The 20,486-nt window shown below is 37.5% G+C and overlaps 1 protein-coding gene across 1 annotated transcript; it reads right to left on the reverse strand.

Moving 5' to 3' along the window:
* Nucleotides 1–815: 815 nt before the first annotated feature.
* On the reverse strand, nucleotides 816–12,858 carry kat7a (K(lysine) acetyltransferase 7a; the record flags this gene model as incomplete). The annotated part of the gene is made up of 4 exons (XM_048593505.1): nucleotides 12,811–12,858; nucleotides 11,497–11,644; nucleotides 5,282–5,458; nucleotides 816–1,055 (listed from the first exon to the last, which is right to left on the reverse strand). Coding segments are annotated over exons 1-4 (613 nt in total), but the record flags the coding sequence as incomplete, so codon positions are not given.
* Nucleotides 12,859–20,486: the final 7,628 nt, after the last annotated feature.

Below are 20,486 nucleotides of genomic sequence, written 5' to 3' on the forward strand. Positions count from 1 at the left end.
ATTTTGCCACTAGGTTTATCCTATTGGGCAGAAACACTCACTACTACAATAAAACATGATTCCAACTTCAATCAATAATTGGAAAGGTAGGAGACAGTGAACTATGTACATTTTCCTACGACCTATGATTTCCTCTGTCTTCACATTTGTAAGGTCTTCTATGAAATGATAGAGTATTTTCAACCCATTTATCTTGTTCCACAACAGAAAACCAATTATGTGAATTCTAAACTGCCTTCTTTACGCTGCAGCTATAAAAATGGTAAGATTAAAAATGGAAATAAAAAACTATGTTACAGCAATAACACAAGCTTTCATAAAGACAGTTTACACGCAAGTTTTACACTGTATCAAACAAAAGCTTGTTCCGACTGTTCACACATGGAGCAAGAGTGTGGATCTTCCAAATACCATCTGGAAGACTGGAGGTGGAAAAAAGATTATAAATCTCTAGTGCACCAGTCAAGCAGCCAGGAGAAGATGGCAAAGACAACACTGGGATAATGCTGTGATTTTACCTCTTTCCCCAAGGAGCATGGTTGTTCACCAACATAAAGAGAAACAGCAGCAAAAGTTCTAAGAAAGTAATTTGCCTCCCAACTAAACCAATGCAGTGCTCAAAGAAGTTTGAAGAAAAGTTAAAAATCACATTTAACGTGTAAGCAGATAAAGAATAACCTCACAAAATTCTAACGTAATACTTTGGTTAAACATCTGTAATGTAGTTAGTTGCTAAAGTTTTCCAGAAAGTAGACACAGTCTAAAGAACTATCAATATTCTGCAAATGTTCAGCAGACATAAAAACAGTTTATACCTAAAGAATTGCAGCCTGGAGTAGGGCACTTCATATTGAAATTATAACTCTCATGGAAACGGCGACGTTTTGGCCTATGTGAGAGGTCACTTCCAGAATCTTTCATTGAAGCATCTTTCGCTATGCTTTCATCATGTGATGCATTTGGACTGGAAATATCAATGTCAGATTCTGAGGAGGGAGCATTTCCTGTAGGAGTACGTGGGGGAGACTCATCATGATCGACAGCTGTCTTAGTATCTGAAGTAGGGAAGAAAAGTTTAAAAAAAAAGTTAAAAGTTAATAACAGCAACTTTAATTATTCAACATATATGCCAACTATAATTTCCTGTTTGCGTCCTGGATTCGAAAAGAATTATATTTTTGAAGCATTCATGCTGTACGTATGTTGTGTTTTTTTTAAATTGCAGATGAATGTACAAATTAAATTCTTGTAAACAGAGAAGTTCAAATACTATGATTCCATTATTCAGTGCATTTTATACTTTGGATTAAAACTTGTAAGGGAAATACTAATGGAAGTAAGCAGTTTCTGCCGTTTGGAAAAAGTAACAGCAGGAGACAGAGGAACGACGGATTTTGTGACAGAAGAGATGGAATAAGAAAAATATAGCCCAAGACCTTGCATTTAAATGCACCCTTAACACATTGAAAAATACCAAGCCATTTCACTGAAACATTATAAAACGCAAAATAAGACAATGAGTCACATAAGGAGGTATTAAGACAAACGAGTAGAAGCATGGATTAAGAGACACATTTTAATAAGCAACTTGAAGCACAAAAGTAAGGTATAGAGGCAGAGAATTCAACGCATAGGGCCACTGCAACTGAAGTCATAGCCACAAATGATGGAACAACTTTGATGGAAAATGTACAACAGCAGCAGCTTTATAGTTCCAAAGTAACAAAATGAAAATTCAGAGAACCACGAACTAGAAAATTAAAGATAAAACAAAGACAAAAGTTTCAATGAAGAGCGTTTTATGGTAGAACAGCCAGTATAAAATGCACTGAAGTTCAAGAAATACTATTGACGTTTTGGAGAAGACTTCGGAGTAGCACAATCGAGAATCGGGGACTACATAAAAAATGTTTGGGAGGAAAACAAAATAATGCTACTGTTTGCAGGTGTTGATAAAACTTACGTGACATAGTAGAAAATGTCTTTGAAGAGACAGAAAGAGTAGGCTGTTATTGTTAATTTTTTTAAAAATCAAATACACATTAAGCCACATGGCCCTGAGAAGATGGGAAACTGACAGCAATGATGGCATACAATTTGAAGAAAGTTAATGAATTTGAAGTGAAACAGGGTGAATGCAATTAGGCTGCTGCATTTAAAACAAAAACGACTAGGAACAATAATGAACCTAGAGAAAACAAATGGGAATATGAAGAACAATCCACCACAGAGCCACTTAAGAAAAATAATCAATCGTAAACAGAGCTTTTTTTGGCGAGGTATTTAATCAGGTTCCGAGCATAATACAGTCAATTCTGATGATTCATCAAATATGCAAGAGATAGCATTATAATGCTCCACTAGAACTAACACATTGGCCACTGGAATGACTGACTGCCCAAATAGTCAATTATAAATTGGATCAAAACTTACAGAATGATAGGTAATTCAGAAGTTAACAGAGTTTGCATTAGACAGCACGAGCAAATTTTCAAAAAAATAAACTAAAAGATTTATGATAATGCAAGAGTAAATTCAGATATATGCATCTGAAGAATGATGGTAGGGAAGCCATGAGGACCAGAAACCTGATTGGAGTTCATACAGTGAAAATTTTAACATTCTCACAAGGACCAAACAGGTTGTGTGTGTCAAAAACAGAGCACTGCATTTTTTCTTTTACAAGGAATACTAAGATTACGATTTTGAGAGCAGCGAGCCAAAAGAGTTGCGTTTCTCAATGGGAACATGGAAAGAAGGAATCAGAAGGAGTGGAAAGTGGATAATGACAACAGTAGATCAGGGTAAGGGCTGAAGAAAATCGATAAGTCCCTTTATTTTACACTAAGGTAAAGCTACAATGGCAGTTATGATTCACTTACTTCAGATACAATTCATCTCAATGTAAAACAAAATAAAAAAAACACTTCCCACATCAAAAAACGACAATTTCTGACCATTCTCATCTACACTTCAACAGAGTCTTTTGTTGATTGGTTGCCTTGTTGCGTAGCCTTCCAAAACCTTGGCTTCGCTGCCTTTGTAGGTCTATTTTATCTTTGTTATATACAACACAAAGGGAAGAAATTCAAGATCTCTTGCCAAGTCCTCAGAGCCAGCAACAGGTCAGCACCATGGTGTGAGGCATTATTGAATTATCTAAATAATCTTAATGATTTGTATAATATTACTTGACAGAAAACAACTCAAATCTAGTTCATTAGCACTGGAATTATCTATCACCTCAGATGCTTTTTTTCAAACAATATGTAGGAATATGCAATATTTTAACATGTTTAAATTTATCCTTTTCTCCCTCAATGTTTTCTCTAGAAAATAGGCCATAGGTCTTAAATCAGACAACATTCTCCACTGGTATTAATGTGACATTTGCATTTCAAGTGACCTTGCAGTCTTTATGACATCATCAACTCACTCCTTAATAATGGACAGTTTTCTGCTAGACCAACATTTGTCACAAGGTATTTCACTCTTTACCCAGTGAATCATGAGCAATAAAATTATGCAGATAAAGCATAAGTTCCAAAACTTCAAGTATTGGCAATGCTGAATGAACCACACAGTGCTTCCAAAAAAAAATTACACACATCCACTCTAGCATAGACCTCTATGCTCTTCTTATCTCGGTATTTCATTTTCCTCGATTCTCCCAATTTTAATCTGACAATTATTTATTGAACAATTTTCTGCTAACCCCCAATGCCTTTGATCATAAGCAAAACAGTTCGATAGCATTTAATTACTTTACAGATAACCAACTGACAGTGGTTTTTATTTTTCCAGTACGTCTAAACTTTGCACTTCTGCCAGGCTACAATGTAAAATCAAGTAAACAAAATGCAAACAATTAAAAAGCCTGATTATACAAGTTGCTTAAATGTTCAGAAATAACACAATAGCACTAATGCGACACTTTTGACAAAAAAAACTTACCAGGCAGTATATGAAATTATTCAAGACAACGATTACCATAGCACTTTAGTGTACAACAAAAGCCTGCCAACAACCCCCGACCCCCTGTCCAGCAGAATAACAAACTGTTCAAACAAGCTTCGATGAAAGCACAGAAGTTTTAACATTCCCTTTCAAGTACAATGAAGCTTAGGATAAATTCTAAGTTGCCAAATGCACCAAATAGAATCTACAATTGAATTTAGCAGATTGCTCAGTTTTTTTTTCTCTGTAGAAATTACAGCACAGAAATAAGCCATTTATCCAGCATATCTTGATTATAAGTTGCAAGGCAAATTTCACAAGGAGTCTGGGCTGAGAGAAAATTTGAGTCAATAAACAGATTATCAAAGAGAACATGGAGGTAATGCGCCAGTGCACTTAATATTTTGACCAAGTATATTTACACCAAAGTGATAAATAAATTTCTTGCATGATAAATATTTCAAACCAAATGGAAAAACTATTTACCCCTCTTCGCTTTCTCACAAATCCTGTGATTATTTACTGAGCTTGAACAATGCACAACTCTCTTTACATTACACTTCACAACCCTGCCCCACAGAGCGAAATGAAGTAACAATCATAATGGAACATGCTCATTTGAATTTTAATTAGAAAATAATCAAGAAAATCAAGGAGTCCGGTCCCTCAACAGTGCTTCAGCAACGAGGTTCTTTTGTGATTGTTATGCAGATTTAGTTAGCTGCATACCCTGGTAAAATTATTAAAGTTATGATGTTTTGTAGTATGTAGCAACCATGCAAAAATATAGCAGAAAAAATAAAAAGAGATGAAGTTTAAAAAATTAAAATGAGGATTAAAAAATAAGGAGTACATTATATCAAAAGTAAATCAAAAGCACCAACACCAAACAACATAACTTCAGAAATATAGGCAGTCCTAGGTTGCAAACAGGTTCCATTCTCAAGTCCATTTGCAAGTTGATTTGTAAGCAAGTCAGAATACAATGCAAAACAATATAAAGTAGCTATCTCTAAATACAGGAAACATTTGTATGTCGGACCTTTAAAATTACACCCTGCATGAGATCACATTTGCAAGTAGAAGGATTATTAAGTTAAACATTTGCAGGTTGGCGACCCCCTGCAGAATGTGAAAATTACAGATATGCACAGTATATTATCTGTTGCAACTTTTGTTACAAAAACAGAGGAACTCTTTCTAAAGAAACTGTATACAGATACTGTTGTATGTGACAATTTAATACAGAATTTTACTTGAAGTCTCAAACACTGAATACAAATAAACATGCCATAGTCGGATGACCATCTAGCTCTAATCATACCTTTGTCTGAAAATTCAACCGCATGCTCAGTTTCTGATCCAGATGAGCGAGTCTGTCGGAGTGGGTACTTCTTAGGTGTGACTGGAGTTGTCTGCTGTTGGCTACGTGTTACCCTTCTTGTAGCATAAGCAGGTTCATCTGATGCATATGATGGTATCTGCTGTACTGGGCTAGAATCTGCATAAGGTTTGAATAGACAATGTCAGATCTGCAAAATTTTAGACAGAGACAGCGAAAATGCAACCAGAATTCACAAATTAAATTGACAATGGAAGCAATTTTACCAAAAGCAAACTATCACAGATGCTGATGATCTAAAAAGAAAGCTGGAGAAACTCAGCAGCGGTATGGCAGCATCTATGGAAAGTGTAAAATAGAGTTAACGTTTCGAGTTTTGCTGTCTTTGTGACAGTTTCAGTAATCAACTGGTAATGCACACTACATGTGAACCATAACTGATGAACATTCAGACAGTCCTACGCACTGAAGTTCATAGAAACCTAACAAACATGAGAAGTAAACTATATGGCTCTTGAGAGTCCTCTGCTGTGCTATATGACTGTGGCTGATCTACATGCTCAACTCTTTTTCCTGCTGTTTTCCATATCCCCGATTCCCTGAGAGACCAAAAACATATCTGCCTCAGCCTTGAATATACTCAACAATAGAGCATCCTCAACCCACTGGGTCAGAAAATCTGCAAGCATCGGTCACACAAGTTCTCCTCAACGCACTCTAAACAAGTGGATTCAACTGTGCTACCCCAGTTTTCATTATAAATGAGGGAGATTCAACACAAAGACATTTATTTTAGTTTGACCATTTAAAAGTAAAGGGTACAGAGTGAGAATTTGAGAAATTTAATTTGAAGTAGGAATTTAGCTGGTAAGGTTTTCTGAAGTTTAATTTTAGATTAAATGTTAGACTATAACGAAACAGAGGCCTGCTTGGTATTCATAGTTATCTGTCATATGGCTGAAAGTTCTTTGTTCTACTGGAGCTAATCATTGTAGCAGGAAACTAAGTGAAGATAGCTGGAGACTCAGAGCCTCCTTTTATGCAAGAAGGTTTTTAAAACTGCAGAATCAGAAATGGGTACTTAGTGAGACTATGCCAGCATGAGATGAGACAGTGTGATTATAAGCAATATTGTTAGGGACTGAGAGTCAGGAAATATTGAAATTCTTTTTAAAAACAACCTAGCACTGGGAAATATTTACTGTAAATAGTACAACAGTAATATAAAGGTAACCAGGGCAGCTCAGCCAAAGTGGAATATCCACACTGTGGCGAGTTGAGGACACTTCAGGGATCCAGAAAGGCGTATATGCAAGAAGTGTCACCAGCGGGACAAAGTTCAGCTATGGGTTTTGCACCTCAAGCAGCAGCTGGAGTCATTTTGGTGCATCGGCGAGGCAGAAAACTAAATGGATACCACATGGATAATGCTTTCAGAGAGTTGGTCAAACCAAAGATATAAGCACAGGGACACACAGGGCATGGGTGACCACGAAGTAGTTGAAAAAAGCCTCTCAGTTTATGCAAGAGTGCCCTTAAATAGTGCTCACTAATCAGCTTTGCATTCTGAATACTGATGAAGAAATTGGTTCCACAGGGAATGCAGAAAGAGCCAAACCCATGTCACTAGGGTGGGCTTAGACAAGACAAGATAGAAGGGAGACAAATGGGAGAGCTGCAATGATCGGGGATTTATGAGTAAAGGGAACAGACAGCTTTCTTTTTCCATTCATTCATGAATTTTGGGCTTCACTGGCTGGGCTAGCATTTATTACCTACCTCTATTTTCCTTGAGAAGGTGATGATGAGCTGCCTGTTTGAACTGCTGCAGTCTACATTGTTCTGGTATGCCTACAGTGTTTTTAAAGGAGGTAGTTTCAGGATTTTGACTGGATGCTGGCTTGATCAGCATATATTTTTGATCTCTAACTGCCCAGATGGCAGTTAGCAGTCACATTACTGTGACTCCAGAAGTATATGTAGGGCAAGAGTAATGACAGTAGCTTTCCTTCTCAAAAAGGGCAATTAGTGAACCAGTTGGGTTTTACAAGAATCAATTGTGGTTACGTGGTTGCCATTAAGCAGGGGAGCGGGGAAGAGAATGGCAGAGCTAGGGCCAGAGAGAGAAAACATTAGAACAAGGGGGAGGAAGAGAGAGACAGAGAGAGAGAGAGAGAGAGAGAGAAATAAAATGACAGAGCGAGCAAGAACACAAGAAAATAACAGACTGAGGTGGGAGAGAGATTCGGTGCGGGGGGAAGAAGAGAGAGAGAGAGACAGAGACACACACAGGACGGGGCGGGGGGGCGGTTGGAGACACACGTGGGGACGTAAGAAAGAGAGAGGGAGAGGGAGACAGAGACACACACACACAGAGAGCAGGACAGAGAGACACACGCACACAAAGGGAGAGAGACAGACAGAGATTTCTGGCACAGCCTCTGGGGAAGATGGTACCTGCGCAAGCTGGTTAGATTGGACCTGAACACAGCCAGGACTGTGCTGCTTTAGAGGTATTTTGCTAGTGCTTTGGTGAGCCTTTAAATCAACTTGGCAGGGGCATGTGAAGCAACAGAATATATTGAAACACTATGAGAGTGCACAAAATACTGTCGTAGACAGGTGTCTTTTTGTTCTCTATTCTAATGGTAATATAGCTGTAGTTGCAGAAAAGAAGAAAAAAATGGAGTCTAAATCAAGTTACTGTATTTCTTGCATTTACATGGATGTAGAGTCAATACAATTAGTGATTAAAAATGCTTATTGCCACATGGAATTTTAGAACTGTAACTATAACAGAGACCTGGCAATAGGAAAGGCATGACTGGGTGTAAAATATTCCTGGTTACATGGTGCTCAGTATAGATAGGAAAGAAAAACAAAAGATGAGGGTGGCAGTGTTGGTTAACCGAGCGCACTGTAGTATTGCAGAAAGATGTCACAGAAAGTTCAAAGATAAATTAGAATTGGCTAGAAATGGGGCAAAAAGGGTGCAACTAGATTGCTTGATGTGGTTGATGTGAGAAGGAAACTCAGTCACTCGAAGGGTTTCAAATTGATATGGTGGTGGTGTTGGATAGACTGTCGAACAGGCACCAACACCAGATGAAATGCATCCAAGGATTTTGAGGTAAGAAAGAGTGGAAGTTGCACAGCCACTGGCAATTATCTTTCGAATCTTCACTACACTCAGAGGTTAAGCCAAAGAACTGGAAAACTGCAAATTTAGCAAGCCAGTCAGTTTAATTTGAGTAATGGAGAAATGTCTCAAAACAATTATTTGATATATAATTAGGAGTCACATGGATACAAATACAGCTAATTAAGAAATATATTCTGGCTTTTCATAAGGGAAAAATTATATGTTTACTAACTTGAGGTTTTATGAAGAGGTAACACAGAGACTTGAGGACACTGCTGTACACATGGTGTACATGGACTTCCAAACATGTCTGATACAGTGCGAACATAGCAGATGAAAGTTCATGATATAAAATGGATACAAAATATTGGTGAGGAATACGAAAGAGAGTAATGGTTAACAAATATGTTTTTGGGCCAGAGGAAGATTTGTAGTGAATCCCCAGGAGTGGGTTTTTATGACATACAAATGATTTAGACACATGTGCAGGTGACAACTTCCAAGTTTAAAGATGATGAAAAAATCTCGGAAGCATGCAAACTGTGTAGAAGGATACAGGAAAACTAACAAAAGGACACTGAAAAGTTGGTGGAATGGGTAGATTGGTGACAGATGAAGTTCAATAGTGAGAAGTGCGAAGTGACAGAATTTGGTAAAAGGAAAATGGAGATACGGTATAAAATGAAGGGCACTACTCATAAACATACATCAGCCAGACTTTATGAACAGAAACAGGATACACAGCAAGGAGGTTATGCTGAACTTTTGTACAAGATAATAATTAGACCTCAGCTGGATAAGAAGGATGTGGACACATTGGAGAGAGTGCAGAAGAGATCCCGTTCCAGGGATAAGACATTTCACTTACAAAGATGGATTGGAGAATTTGTTTTCTTTGGTGGAGGATGGACAAACTAGATAGCGAGAAACTATTCAACTCAAAGAATTGAGAACAGAAGGAGAGAGATATATGGTTATTTGCAAAAGAAGCAAGTGTGGTGTCAGATAAATTTTTTTCATACAGCAAGTATTCAGAGTCACTCAGTTAGCTCAATGGCTAGCTTACAATGCAGAGTGACACAAGAAATGTAAGTTGAATTCCCAAACTGGCTGAGATCACAACAAACATCCTGCCTTCTCAACGCCATGTGTTCCTTGAGGCATGGTGACACCAAGGTTAAACTCACTGCCAGTCATCTCTCTACTGAGAGAGAGCAGCCCTACTGTCCTCTGGGACTATGGCAATTTTACTTTTAGTTAGGATCTGGAACTCAGTGCCTGGAAGAATGATGGAAACAAGTTCAAATGAGATATTTAAGGGAGCATTAGATGATCATTTAAATACAAGCAAAATTGCAGGATATACAGAAAAGGTAGGAGAATGACATGAGTCATAATACTTGCTCAGACAGATGGTACATCACGATGAGTTGAACAGCCTCCCTTCTGTGCCATAATAATCCTCTTTCTTTGCAACATAAGCTTTGCACTACGTATAAATATTGTCATCTACAATTCTAATACAAAGCTGATTTATATAAAGCCTGTGTTGCAATTTATCCTGATAGTCCATTGCAACTAAATTAAGGAACTTAAGTTATTTTCTTTCTTTCAGCATATTTTCTTTTTGTTGATTCAAGTTCTGTGGTTTAGAAACAATCACAAATACCTCAATCACCAAATGACTGTTATTCATATACCACTCTGCTCAGTGCCAACAGACTTCAGCACTGCAGTAGGCACAGTGATTGGAATGAGGCCAGCCAGCTGGACGGCTTAGAATAGGAGTTCACTGATTGGGGCTGTTAATCTGGTCCAATCAGGGAATCTTGGCCAATACACAAAAAGGAAGTTTTGGAGATACTGACACTCTGGTAGCTGACTAGCTAAGGATTGTTCACGTGTAATTAAAGGGTGACTTGGTGATGGACTGAGAAACCTCCAAATTTTTTCTGCTGACATCTGCATGAGAAGCTGGATTCAGGTCCAGGTTGCTAACTTTCTGCTGACTGATGACTGGGCTACAGAGAGCAACACTGCAAGACCCCAAAGATCAATATTTCATGAGGGAACAGTAAAGGACTGAGCTGTAAAAGACCAGGCTAGCATCACTGTTTCTCTAGTCTCATGTTGGGGAATGCAGAAGCACTAGAGTACTGACCTACATTTCTTGTCAAATATTTACATGCCCCTACACTGCATTAACACTAAGATTCTTGTTACTTTTCATTTCTTCACTATTAATGGTGTTTCATTTGGCCACTATAGCTCTCATCACCTTCCTGCTATTAAAAAAAATCCTTAAAATGTTCTATGATACCTTTCAAATCCCAAATGACTGTTTATGTTTTTAAAAATGATCTATTTATGTGGATTAAGTTAAATCCTATTCTGAAGCAGCTGTTTGTCAATAGTGTCCGGTGAGAAGGCATCTGTTTTTATAACATATCAGGGGATAACAGGGAGGCTTTTTAAAAATGTTTGCATCAAACAAATCAAGTTTTGACCTTATAGACATTAAGTGAGACACTGATTAATAAACTTCATTAATCTATATGAAGTTATGTTTTTTTATAAAACTAGGAACTCATGATTTATACCAAATTTCTTGGATTTTTGAAAAAAAGTTTTAAAAGATGATGGGATTGTTATTACTGCTGCTCAAAATATTACAACTATTTCCTCATCTGTCATCAACATAAGCAGATGCAGCACAGTTCATTAGATCATCACCTGGAACAGAAACAATGGCCAAATTTCCCTTATTAAGGGTGGTGCAGCCAATTGTGTCACCTTGCCAATAATTTAACCATCATTAGCTCAATAACACAGGGCTAAAATCAAATCTGAGGCATGGTTTAGCTGCTCATTGATTGAACAAGTCACTTCAAGAACATCGTTCCTCTGCTTCACCTTAGGAAGAATATTTTGTTGCATGAATTTTACATCACGTTTTTGACATTGTTGAAGAAACTGCCAGACTGATGCTTACAGACAAAATTTAACAGCAACAAAATCCTCCACACACAAGCAACTGTTTTTAATTATCTGTTACCTTGAGAACTCTGACTGTTTCTTAATGAAGATCTGGTTAATCTGGTAGATCTCCGTGGCTGTCCATCACTCTCAGAGCTATCTGTATGATCCAGATCAGCAGAAAAATCAGAATCTTCTGTGCCCTCGGAGCTGCTGCCTGCTTGACGCTGAAACAGAACATATGAAAGATTAACTGCCAGAAATAATTACATTTATAAAACACCCTCAATAGAATTGGCAGGATAATAGTTATTGAAAAGAATATGAAGACATTTTGCTACCTTAACTAATTGAACTATGATATGTAGACTAAGTTGAATCCTGTTATGAGCAGATGTTTGTCAATTGTCCCTCGTAGGAGGGCATCTGCTTTTACAACATATTCAGGGATAACAGGTAGGTTTTTAAGTATATTTGTATTAAACACTTTGAGTTTTGACCCATTAGACATTAAATAAGACACAAATGAGTTGTTTTTAAATTGATTTATATGCATTTATCTTATTAAAAGAAATAGAAACTTGTGATTTATACCAAATATCTTGTTTTTTTTTTAAAAAAAGAGTTTTAAAAGATGGTGGGATTGTCCCATTACTGCTTCACAGAATATCACAACTATTTCCTCATCAACATAAGCAGATCCAGCACAGTACATTAAATCATCACCTGCAAGTGAAACAATACCAGGATCACTTCATGATCCATTTATTTAATGACCTGATGCAACTAAGTACGTGCATTATTCTTTGGCAATGTTGCGAAAGACAAAATCTACTTCACGGAAATGGATGAAGTTTTCTTTGCTACTCTCTTCAAGAGGTCTGCATGAAATTAATTTAGCTACTCTTCATTCTTCATGGGAATCTACACACAGTACAAAACTTCCCAAGATTTGGCATATTTTGGTATTCTATTCAAAGAGTCTAAACCATCATGAGAAACAGAAAGGTTCACAGTAGTAAAGAAAGGAACAGCATATTGTTAGTAGTGAAAATATATTGTTGAAGTAAGGAATAAGCTTTACTGTACACTTAGCCACACCACAACTGACCCAATATCCTGAAAACTTAGTTTGGATCATCTATAACAATATTTGTTGTTTATAATGTCATCCTTCACCTGTGAAGAAGAAAAAGCATTCCTATCAGTAACTAACCCTGCTCACGTTTTTTGATCCCTCTATGGTCTTTAGCATGGTCAACCACACCATGCTGCTCACAATGCCCTTTCTCCCTGACTAGCTCAGTGGGAATGCCCTCACTTGGTTTTACTCATATCTATCCAATTGTAGCATATACAGCACTGGTTTATCTTCCCAATTTTGAATTATTACCTCGGAGGTCGCACCCCAAAGATCAACACTTGGCTGTCTCTTCTTCATTGATATGCTAACCCTTGACAACACCATCCAAAAACACTGGGTCAGCTTCCAATGAATAATGACAATATACAACTCTACCTCTCTGGTCCTCCAATATCTGTGGTGTCAGATGGCTTGTCTAGCATCCTTTCCTGATAAATCACAATTTCTTTCAATTAATCATCAAGAACTAAGCCATCTTCAAGACAAATCGTCAAATTCCACTGCCTCTGTGGCCACTGTTTGAACTGGAACAAAATTGCCTGGACCTTTGTGTGCTCTATGAATATAAAGTGAGGTTCTAATCAGTGACTTCCAATGCTGTCTCAATGCCTACCTACCACAGTCCATCTATTGCTAATCTTCATCCTTCCTTTATTTAACTCCAGGCTCAACTAGTCTAATGCTCACCTGCCAAACTCAATCCAAGGCATTACTACCATATCTTATTCTGTACCAATCACTAATCACTGGACTGTTAATCCAAAGACCTACATAACGTTCTGGTTCAAATCCCACCATGGCAGATGGTGGAATTTGAATTCAATAAATCATATCTGGAATTAAGAGTCTAATGATGACCATAAATCCATTGCCGATTGTTGGGAAAAAAACCCATCTGGTTCACTAATGTCCTTTAGGGAAGGAAACTGCCATCCTTACCTGGTCTGGCCTACATGTGACTTCAGACCCACAGTATATTTGGTTGACTCTTAACTACCCTCTGGGTAATTGGGGATGGGCAATAAATTCTGCCAGGCCAGCAACACCCTCATCCCGTGAATGAATAAAGAAAAATAACAGATCCCTAATGCTCATTATTCCTATGCTTGTCACTATTCATTATTTCAAGTTTCAACCTGCCTGAATTTAAAATTCTTAGCTTCGTAATTAAATCAGTCGTGACACTGTTGCTCCCCATATCTACATAATCAGATCGACATCTTTCCAAGATCTTTCCTCCAACTCTTCTTATGCTTCATACATTCCCTTCAACTCACTTCTCCCAAACTGCTCCTGGAATTCCCTCTTTATACCTTTTCAGTTCTTCTCATTTCCTTTGACACTATTTAAAATCCACCTCTTTTAATTGTCCTTCCTACTCTTTCTCCTCAGCTTGAAACTGGTGTTCTTCTGGTTACATTTTTAGGAAATCTTTGGGTGATTTCCAACATAAGAAATACTGCATAACCTAAGTTGCTTTAATGGTCTACAGAAGTATAAGAAATATTGTTAATACTGTAAGTTTCATGCAAATGATCCTACTTATATAACACTTGTTCCCATGTTTCTTGTTTCTGTATGGATTTTAAACTTTATAACTCCACCAAATGGGGTCATATTAATACTGTGAACAGTGCAAAATAATTGAAAATTTAATCCTGTTGGCATTGAAATTTGCCACGCTAATCACAAGTCATTTTTTCATGCATTTTCAAACAGACCAAAGTTACGATTGAAACATGAATCTATTTTCACAAATGTCTCATAGCCATATTCAAGAAGAATTTCCTATACTCCTACCACTGGGCATGACCATACCTCTTTAGAACCTAGATTAGGACTACTCAGAAGCTTTTTGTTAATAGGCCTAGTGGTAGCCATTTATTATATTGGTTACAATCAGCTTGGTAAACTTCAGTCATTATGGAGTAGAAATTCTTTACCGTGATATCAGGTAACTAAGGTGACTGAATACAGGTGACTGAGAAAAGCTCATTCTCCACCACAAAATGGCCACTTCTAGGTTTCCTCAAATCAATAGTTATAAATTACCAATTCTGGTAATATTTTGAGAGAAAAAAAATCTCAACATAACTCCCTTGCCAACAAATGCTTCAGCATAATTTCCCACTGACCAACTGACACAGATTCCATTTGCAATTGATGCATTGAGTTAGCTAACATACAGACAGCAGGAGAACATAATGATCCAACTGAAGAAAACAGCATAGAAACACAGTCAAAACTGTGGTTCCAGGTCCCAACCTGCTTTCGACAAGGATATGATCAATTGTCATCTGCTGGTAATTAACTGCTTAGAACAATAATGCACCTGGGTAAATAATGACAGATTGGCTATGGTATCATGGACCATTCAGTGCTAGCAGAACACATGAACAGCAGGAGCATCTTTCAAGAAAGAAAGGAAGGCAAGTACATGAAAACAATAAAAATTTCTCCTTTCATCAGATTCTGGGAATACTAGGAACCTTGCTAGACTCAACAGCCAAGCAATGTAGAGCAGTAACAAATAAAGTTGGAGTGCAACAGTAATGAATAAAATTGAACTCATAAGCAAAAGTGGAGTACAAGTAAGAAACAAAATGAAAATTTACCATGCACTAATCAAAGCAGACATTTATTACTGCATCACATTTCAGTGCAAAGAAACAAAGAAGACTTTCAAGGTTTGGAAACAGCAAAGGTGAGCTACAAAATTGACCATTAATGTTAGAAATACGAATTATGAGAAAGAGTGGAAAAAAAACTTTGGTTTGTGACCCAAGTAAGGTGTCCTACGGGTGAGCATAAAGCTATGGGAGTCTTAACAAAAATGCAAAAACTAAGCCCCAAATATTATTTTATTTCAATTATAGTAAAATAAAGAGGCTTTATAAAAAGTCCATTTTCAGGACTGATATTGGGAAACTACTCTTCACATATTATGACTCAAGTATGGAACAGATTTCCATCCAAAATAGCAGAAGGAAAAATCTGAAATTACTTAAAAAATTGAAAGTGACAAAAGGCAGACTTTAACATGGGACAAAGTAATACGTATCGAGTGCATTTTTTTTTGTAATTTATAAGACTATTTGATAGAGTATAACTGCTGTTCATCTACCAAGAATATGGGGTGGGGGGGGGGCGGTGCGGTGAGGAGTTTCATTCAGCTACATGAATTGGACTTCTCTTAATTTACATTATCCAATAAATACTAGGGGAAGAATAGTTGGAACATAGATATTAATTAATTTATACACAAGTGAATATTAAATGGGTTTCCGCTGGGTGCTCCAGTTTCCTCCCAAAATCCAAAAAAATGTGAAGGTCAGGTGGATTAGCCATGGGCAATGTGGGGTTATGAAGATAAGGTGTGGGGTGGGTGGATCGCTCTTCAGTGGATCAGGGTAACTCGATGGGTGGAATGGCCTATACGCATTGTAGGGATTCCAAGACTCTATGAAATAAGTGTAAGCAACTTTCTTGCACTCAAAACATCAACTCCATTTCTCTGCATTGAAGTATTTAGTACAGCACATTCAATGTTTTTTGTTTGTCTATTTCTCCCCACACAAGCCACAAAAAAGACAAGCACCTTAGGATCACCCAACAGGGAAATATGCAGCAGCAATACAATTCAAGAGATTCCAAATGAAATGAATAAAATAGCATAACAGCTGTTAAGGTAACAGAATTAGCAAAAAAAACAACACATGAATTGCCAGTTGGAGGCAAGGAATATATAGAACACACCGCAAGGTAAATCAGCAAATGGGAAAACAAAGGCAGGGGCAGAATCGTTTGGAAGAGTTTTCAATACCCATTCTGAAATAAAGTCATTTAATTTCATAAAGTTAGCCAAATAAAGTTTTCACTGTGGTTCAGTAATGTCAGAAATAATCAGTTTAAGTTTAATAATGAAGATTGATTATATATAAAAATAAATCAGAGCAGGAGTAGGTATTCAGGCCTGCACCACCATTCATTAAGATTGTGGCTGATAGAAGATATTTTCAAATCAACCTATTCAGAGATGTTCTTATGAACTTCTGATGCAGGTGAAACTTGAATCCAGGTCTCCTTGCTCAGATGTAGGGACACTACCACTTCCCCACAAGGGCCCAGATTGTGTCTGATATAATTATGACCCTAATTAAACTCTCCCCGTCTCCTGAAAATCCTTGTCATAATTTAAAGTGCACATGTTAGAAGGTAAAATTAAAGAGCATGCCATTTAAGAGAAACATGAGAAGAAACCTTTGCTCTCAGATTGTTGATTGCCCTGGAACTCTCCAGGAAGTGGAGGAGGCAAATTAATTGAATATTTTTTAAGGCACAGGTAGAAAAGATTCTTGATGGACAAGGAAGTCAAAGGTTATCGGAGGTAAGCATGAAAGTGGAGTTGAGGCCAGATCAGCCTTTATCATACACTCCTGATCCTAATCCACATGTTTGCATATATGATTGATCATCAAAAATCTAACTCAGCTTTGAATATATACAATGGCACAGCCTCCACGGCTCTCAGAGGAAAATTCTAAAGTGTAACAAACCTTAAAGAAAACCTTATTCTTAAATGGAAACCCTTTATTTTTAAACTACCCCTTGTCCTCAAATCTCCCACAAAGTGAAATGTCCTCCCAGCATCCATCTTAAGTCCCCGCAGAATTTTATGTTTCAACAAGATCACCTCTCATTCTTCTCAACTTCAATGAGCATAGAACTAAGCTGTTCAACCTTTTCTCATTCAGCTAACCCTTTAATTTGAGAAATCAGCCAGTTAAACATTCTCTGAACTGCGTCTAATGCCGTTATTATCCCCCATCATTGTTTCTGACGGTTGGGCCATGAACTTCCAATGGATCGATCACACTTATGGTTTGCAAATGCCTTCAACAGGATGGTTGACCAGGACACTCTCCAACTCTTAACCCATGCCATTAAGCATTTTGGAAGGATTGTTATTCTGTCAATCTGTTCACCCACGTTATGAATGCACCTATGACCAACAAGCCCTAGCATGGAACTTGAACCAGAAGCTTCTGGCAGGGATATTATAACAAGACATCAAACAAATCCTCTATCCTTGCTAACATGTTACTGCTGGACATCATGCGATCAAATCTTGTGCATCACCTTTGCTGTGACAATTTGCTAATTGCCACATTTACTTGTTCCCCATTATCCACACTGTTACTTCTTCATAAGCATTCTAACAAAATTGGCAAACACAACTTACCTTTCACAAAACCATGTTGGGTCTGCCTGATTGCATGATTTCCAAACATTTTGTTAACGTCTCCTTAGTAATAGATTCCACCTTAAGTGAGAAAACCACAATTGTACCAAGTACTTGTGATGTAGTCCATGAATGCTCTGTACGGCTGCAGCAACACTTCCTTATTTGTATATTCCATTTCCCTTACAATTAAGCCGACATTTAATTTGTCTTTCCAATCATGACGGATATTGGGCCAACTGACTTGTTGTTTCCTGCTTTCATCTTCCTTCTTGCTTGAATACTTTGCTGAGCTGTCACATTTGTTGTTTTTCATCCAATGGGTTCTTTCCAGAATCTAGGGACATTTAAAAGACTACAAACAATGCATCCACCAACTCTACACCCAATTATTTTAAAGACCCTTGAGTGCTGGCCAAATCTTTCAGTCTTTTCCGTATCTTTTCCACTGTGCTCTTACTTAAATTAATCTCCACCCTCCCTTTTTCCTCTGATTTTCAATGATTCTCAGGATGCTTTTTGCATCTTTTCCAGTGAGGATTGATATGAAATATGTTCAATATTCTCAACATGTCCTTGTTTCCCAATATTAATTTCCCTGCCTCATTCTAAGGGACAGATGCCCACTTTAGCTACTTCTCTTTTATTCTTACAGAAACTTTTACTGCTCATTCTATATTTCTAGCTATCGTTCTCTCCTACTCTTATTTCTCCTTCTTTTGTTTTAGTGATCCTTTGCTAGTTTTTAAAATTCACCCAGTCTTTTGACCAAACATTAATCTTTGCAACATCCTACATGGTTTCTTTCAATTTGTTACTATCTTTAACCTCCTTAGTTAGCCACAGAAGTTGCTTCCTTATAGGGTCTTTCTTTCTCAATGAAAAATATCTTTTGGGTTATAAAATATCTTCCACAGCAATAATATATTATAATATTTTTATCATGAACCCCAATAGAGAAGCAGTGTTACAGCACCAACTGAGCTGCTTAACAGAGGTAAAAATTAGTGAGCAAGTAGAATCATAGAATCCCTACAGTGCGGAAGGAGGCTTTTTGGCCCATTAAGTTTGCACCAACCCTCCAAGAAGCATCCCATCCTGACCGAGCTCTTGACCCTATCCCTGTAATCCCGCTAATCCATGGCTAATCCATTTAGACTGCAAATCCCTCGACACCCCAGATAAATTTGATGTGGCACGCCTAACCTGCACATCTTTGGCTTGAGGGGGGAAACTGGAGCATTTAGCAGAAACCCATGCAGACACAGGAAGAATGTGCAAACTCCACACAGACAGTTGCCTGAGCTGGAATCAAACCTGGGTCTGCACTGACAGGCAACTGTGCTAACCACTGTGCCAACCACTGTGCCATCGCCCTGCCCAAGTGAATTTTTTTTTTTAGAAAATTTAGCAGCCAAGTGTACAGTGACTATCATGTACATTATAGCTCTTCCAGTTCCTAATTATTTTCCTCCTTTATTGTATAAGTTCAACTAATCATACAATAGTGGTGAAATTCACTAATGCATGTCCAATGAGCAACTGATTCAATGCATTTTTTAATAAACTTTTGAAAACAAGAGGGTGCTACAGAAGATTGTAGATCAGCTGAAGCGTGCAAAAAAATCCGACTATTCACAGGCAGAAGCACATTTTTAGAATAATGAATGCTTACTTTAGCATAGAGCAAAAATATCTTGTACTTATGTTGATTAAAATAGTGTCTGATACTAGTCTTCACCTTTTGTTTCACTGCAACATCCAGGAATGCCACACCAAAAAACAAAATTAATCTAAAACATTTCACAGTTCTAACAACAGCATTGTCTATTGCTTCTGTTATAAAGCCAAGCATTCTACAACATGCAGAAAATATGCCAAGTGGGTGAAGGTTAAGAGGCTTATGAACGCAAGAAAGAAAATCTACTCAGCAAATTGACAAATCATATGAAAAGAATCATCGCTGAATACATTAGCTGAACATTTCAGGCAAAATCACACATTGTCCAATAGATGCAATGTTACAATCCCAAAATGCTATGAAGTAGTTTCCTACAGTGCTATTATCTAACTCTTTCTCAATGCCATTGTAAGTCATAATCAGTCAAGGTGAGAGCAAATTTGTAAAATGCGTTCACTTTTTTGTGCAGCAGAGGTGCACCTTTCCTCTTTTCAACTGAATTTGAATGTAACATTCACATAGAGAGGTGGCTATTGAAACATAGAAAATAGCAGTGGGAGTAGACCTTCAAGTCTGCTCCACCATTCATTCTGATCATGTCTGATCATCCAACTCATTAACCTGTTCCCACTTTCCCCCATATTCTTTGATCTCTTTAGCCACAACTGCTACATCCAATTCCTTGAAATCATAAAATGTTTTGACCTTGACTACTTTGTGGTAGTTACCTACCAGTATATTATAATATTATATTAGTTTTTTTTTCCAAGTGCTCAGTTATTAAAACTTTAATAATGGACACTAGCATTTTCTCCACTAGTGATTTCAGGCAGATTGGTCTCTAATTCCTGGTTTCTTTTTCTTTCTCTGCCTCCCTTCTTAAAGGGATAACATTAGGTACGCTCCAATCAGTAGGGACTGTGCCAGAGTCTATAGAATCTTAGAAGATGACCACCAATGCACCTACTATTTCTAGGGTCACTTTCTTACATACTCTGGGAT

This window comes from Rhincodon typus, unplaced genomic scaffold (assembly GCF_021869965.1).
Source record: "Rhincodon typus isolate 14 unplaced genomic scaffold, sRhiTyp1.1 hic_rhity00002982, whole genome shotgun sequence".
Taxonomy (NCBI): Eukaryota; Metazoa; Chordata; class Chondrichthyes; order Orectolobiformes; family Rhincodontidae; genus Rhincodon; species Rhincodon typus.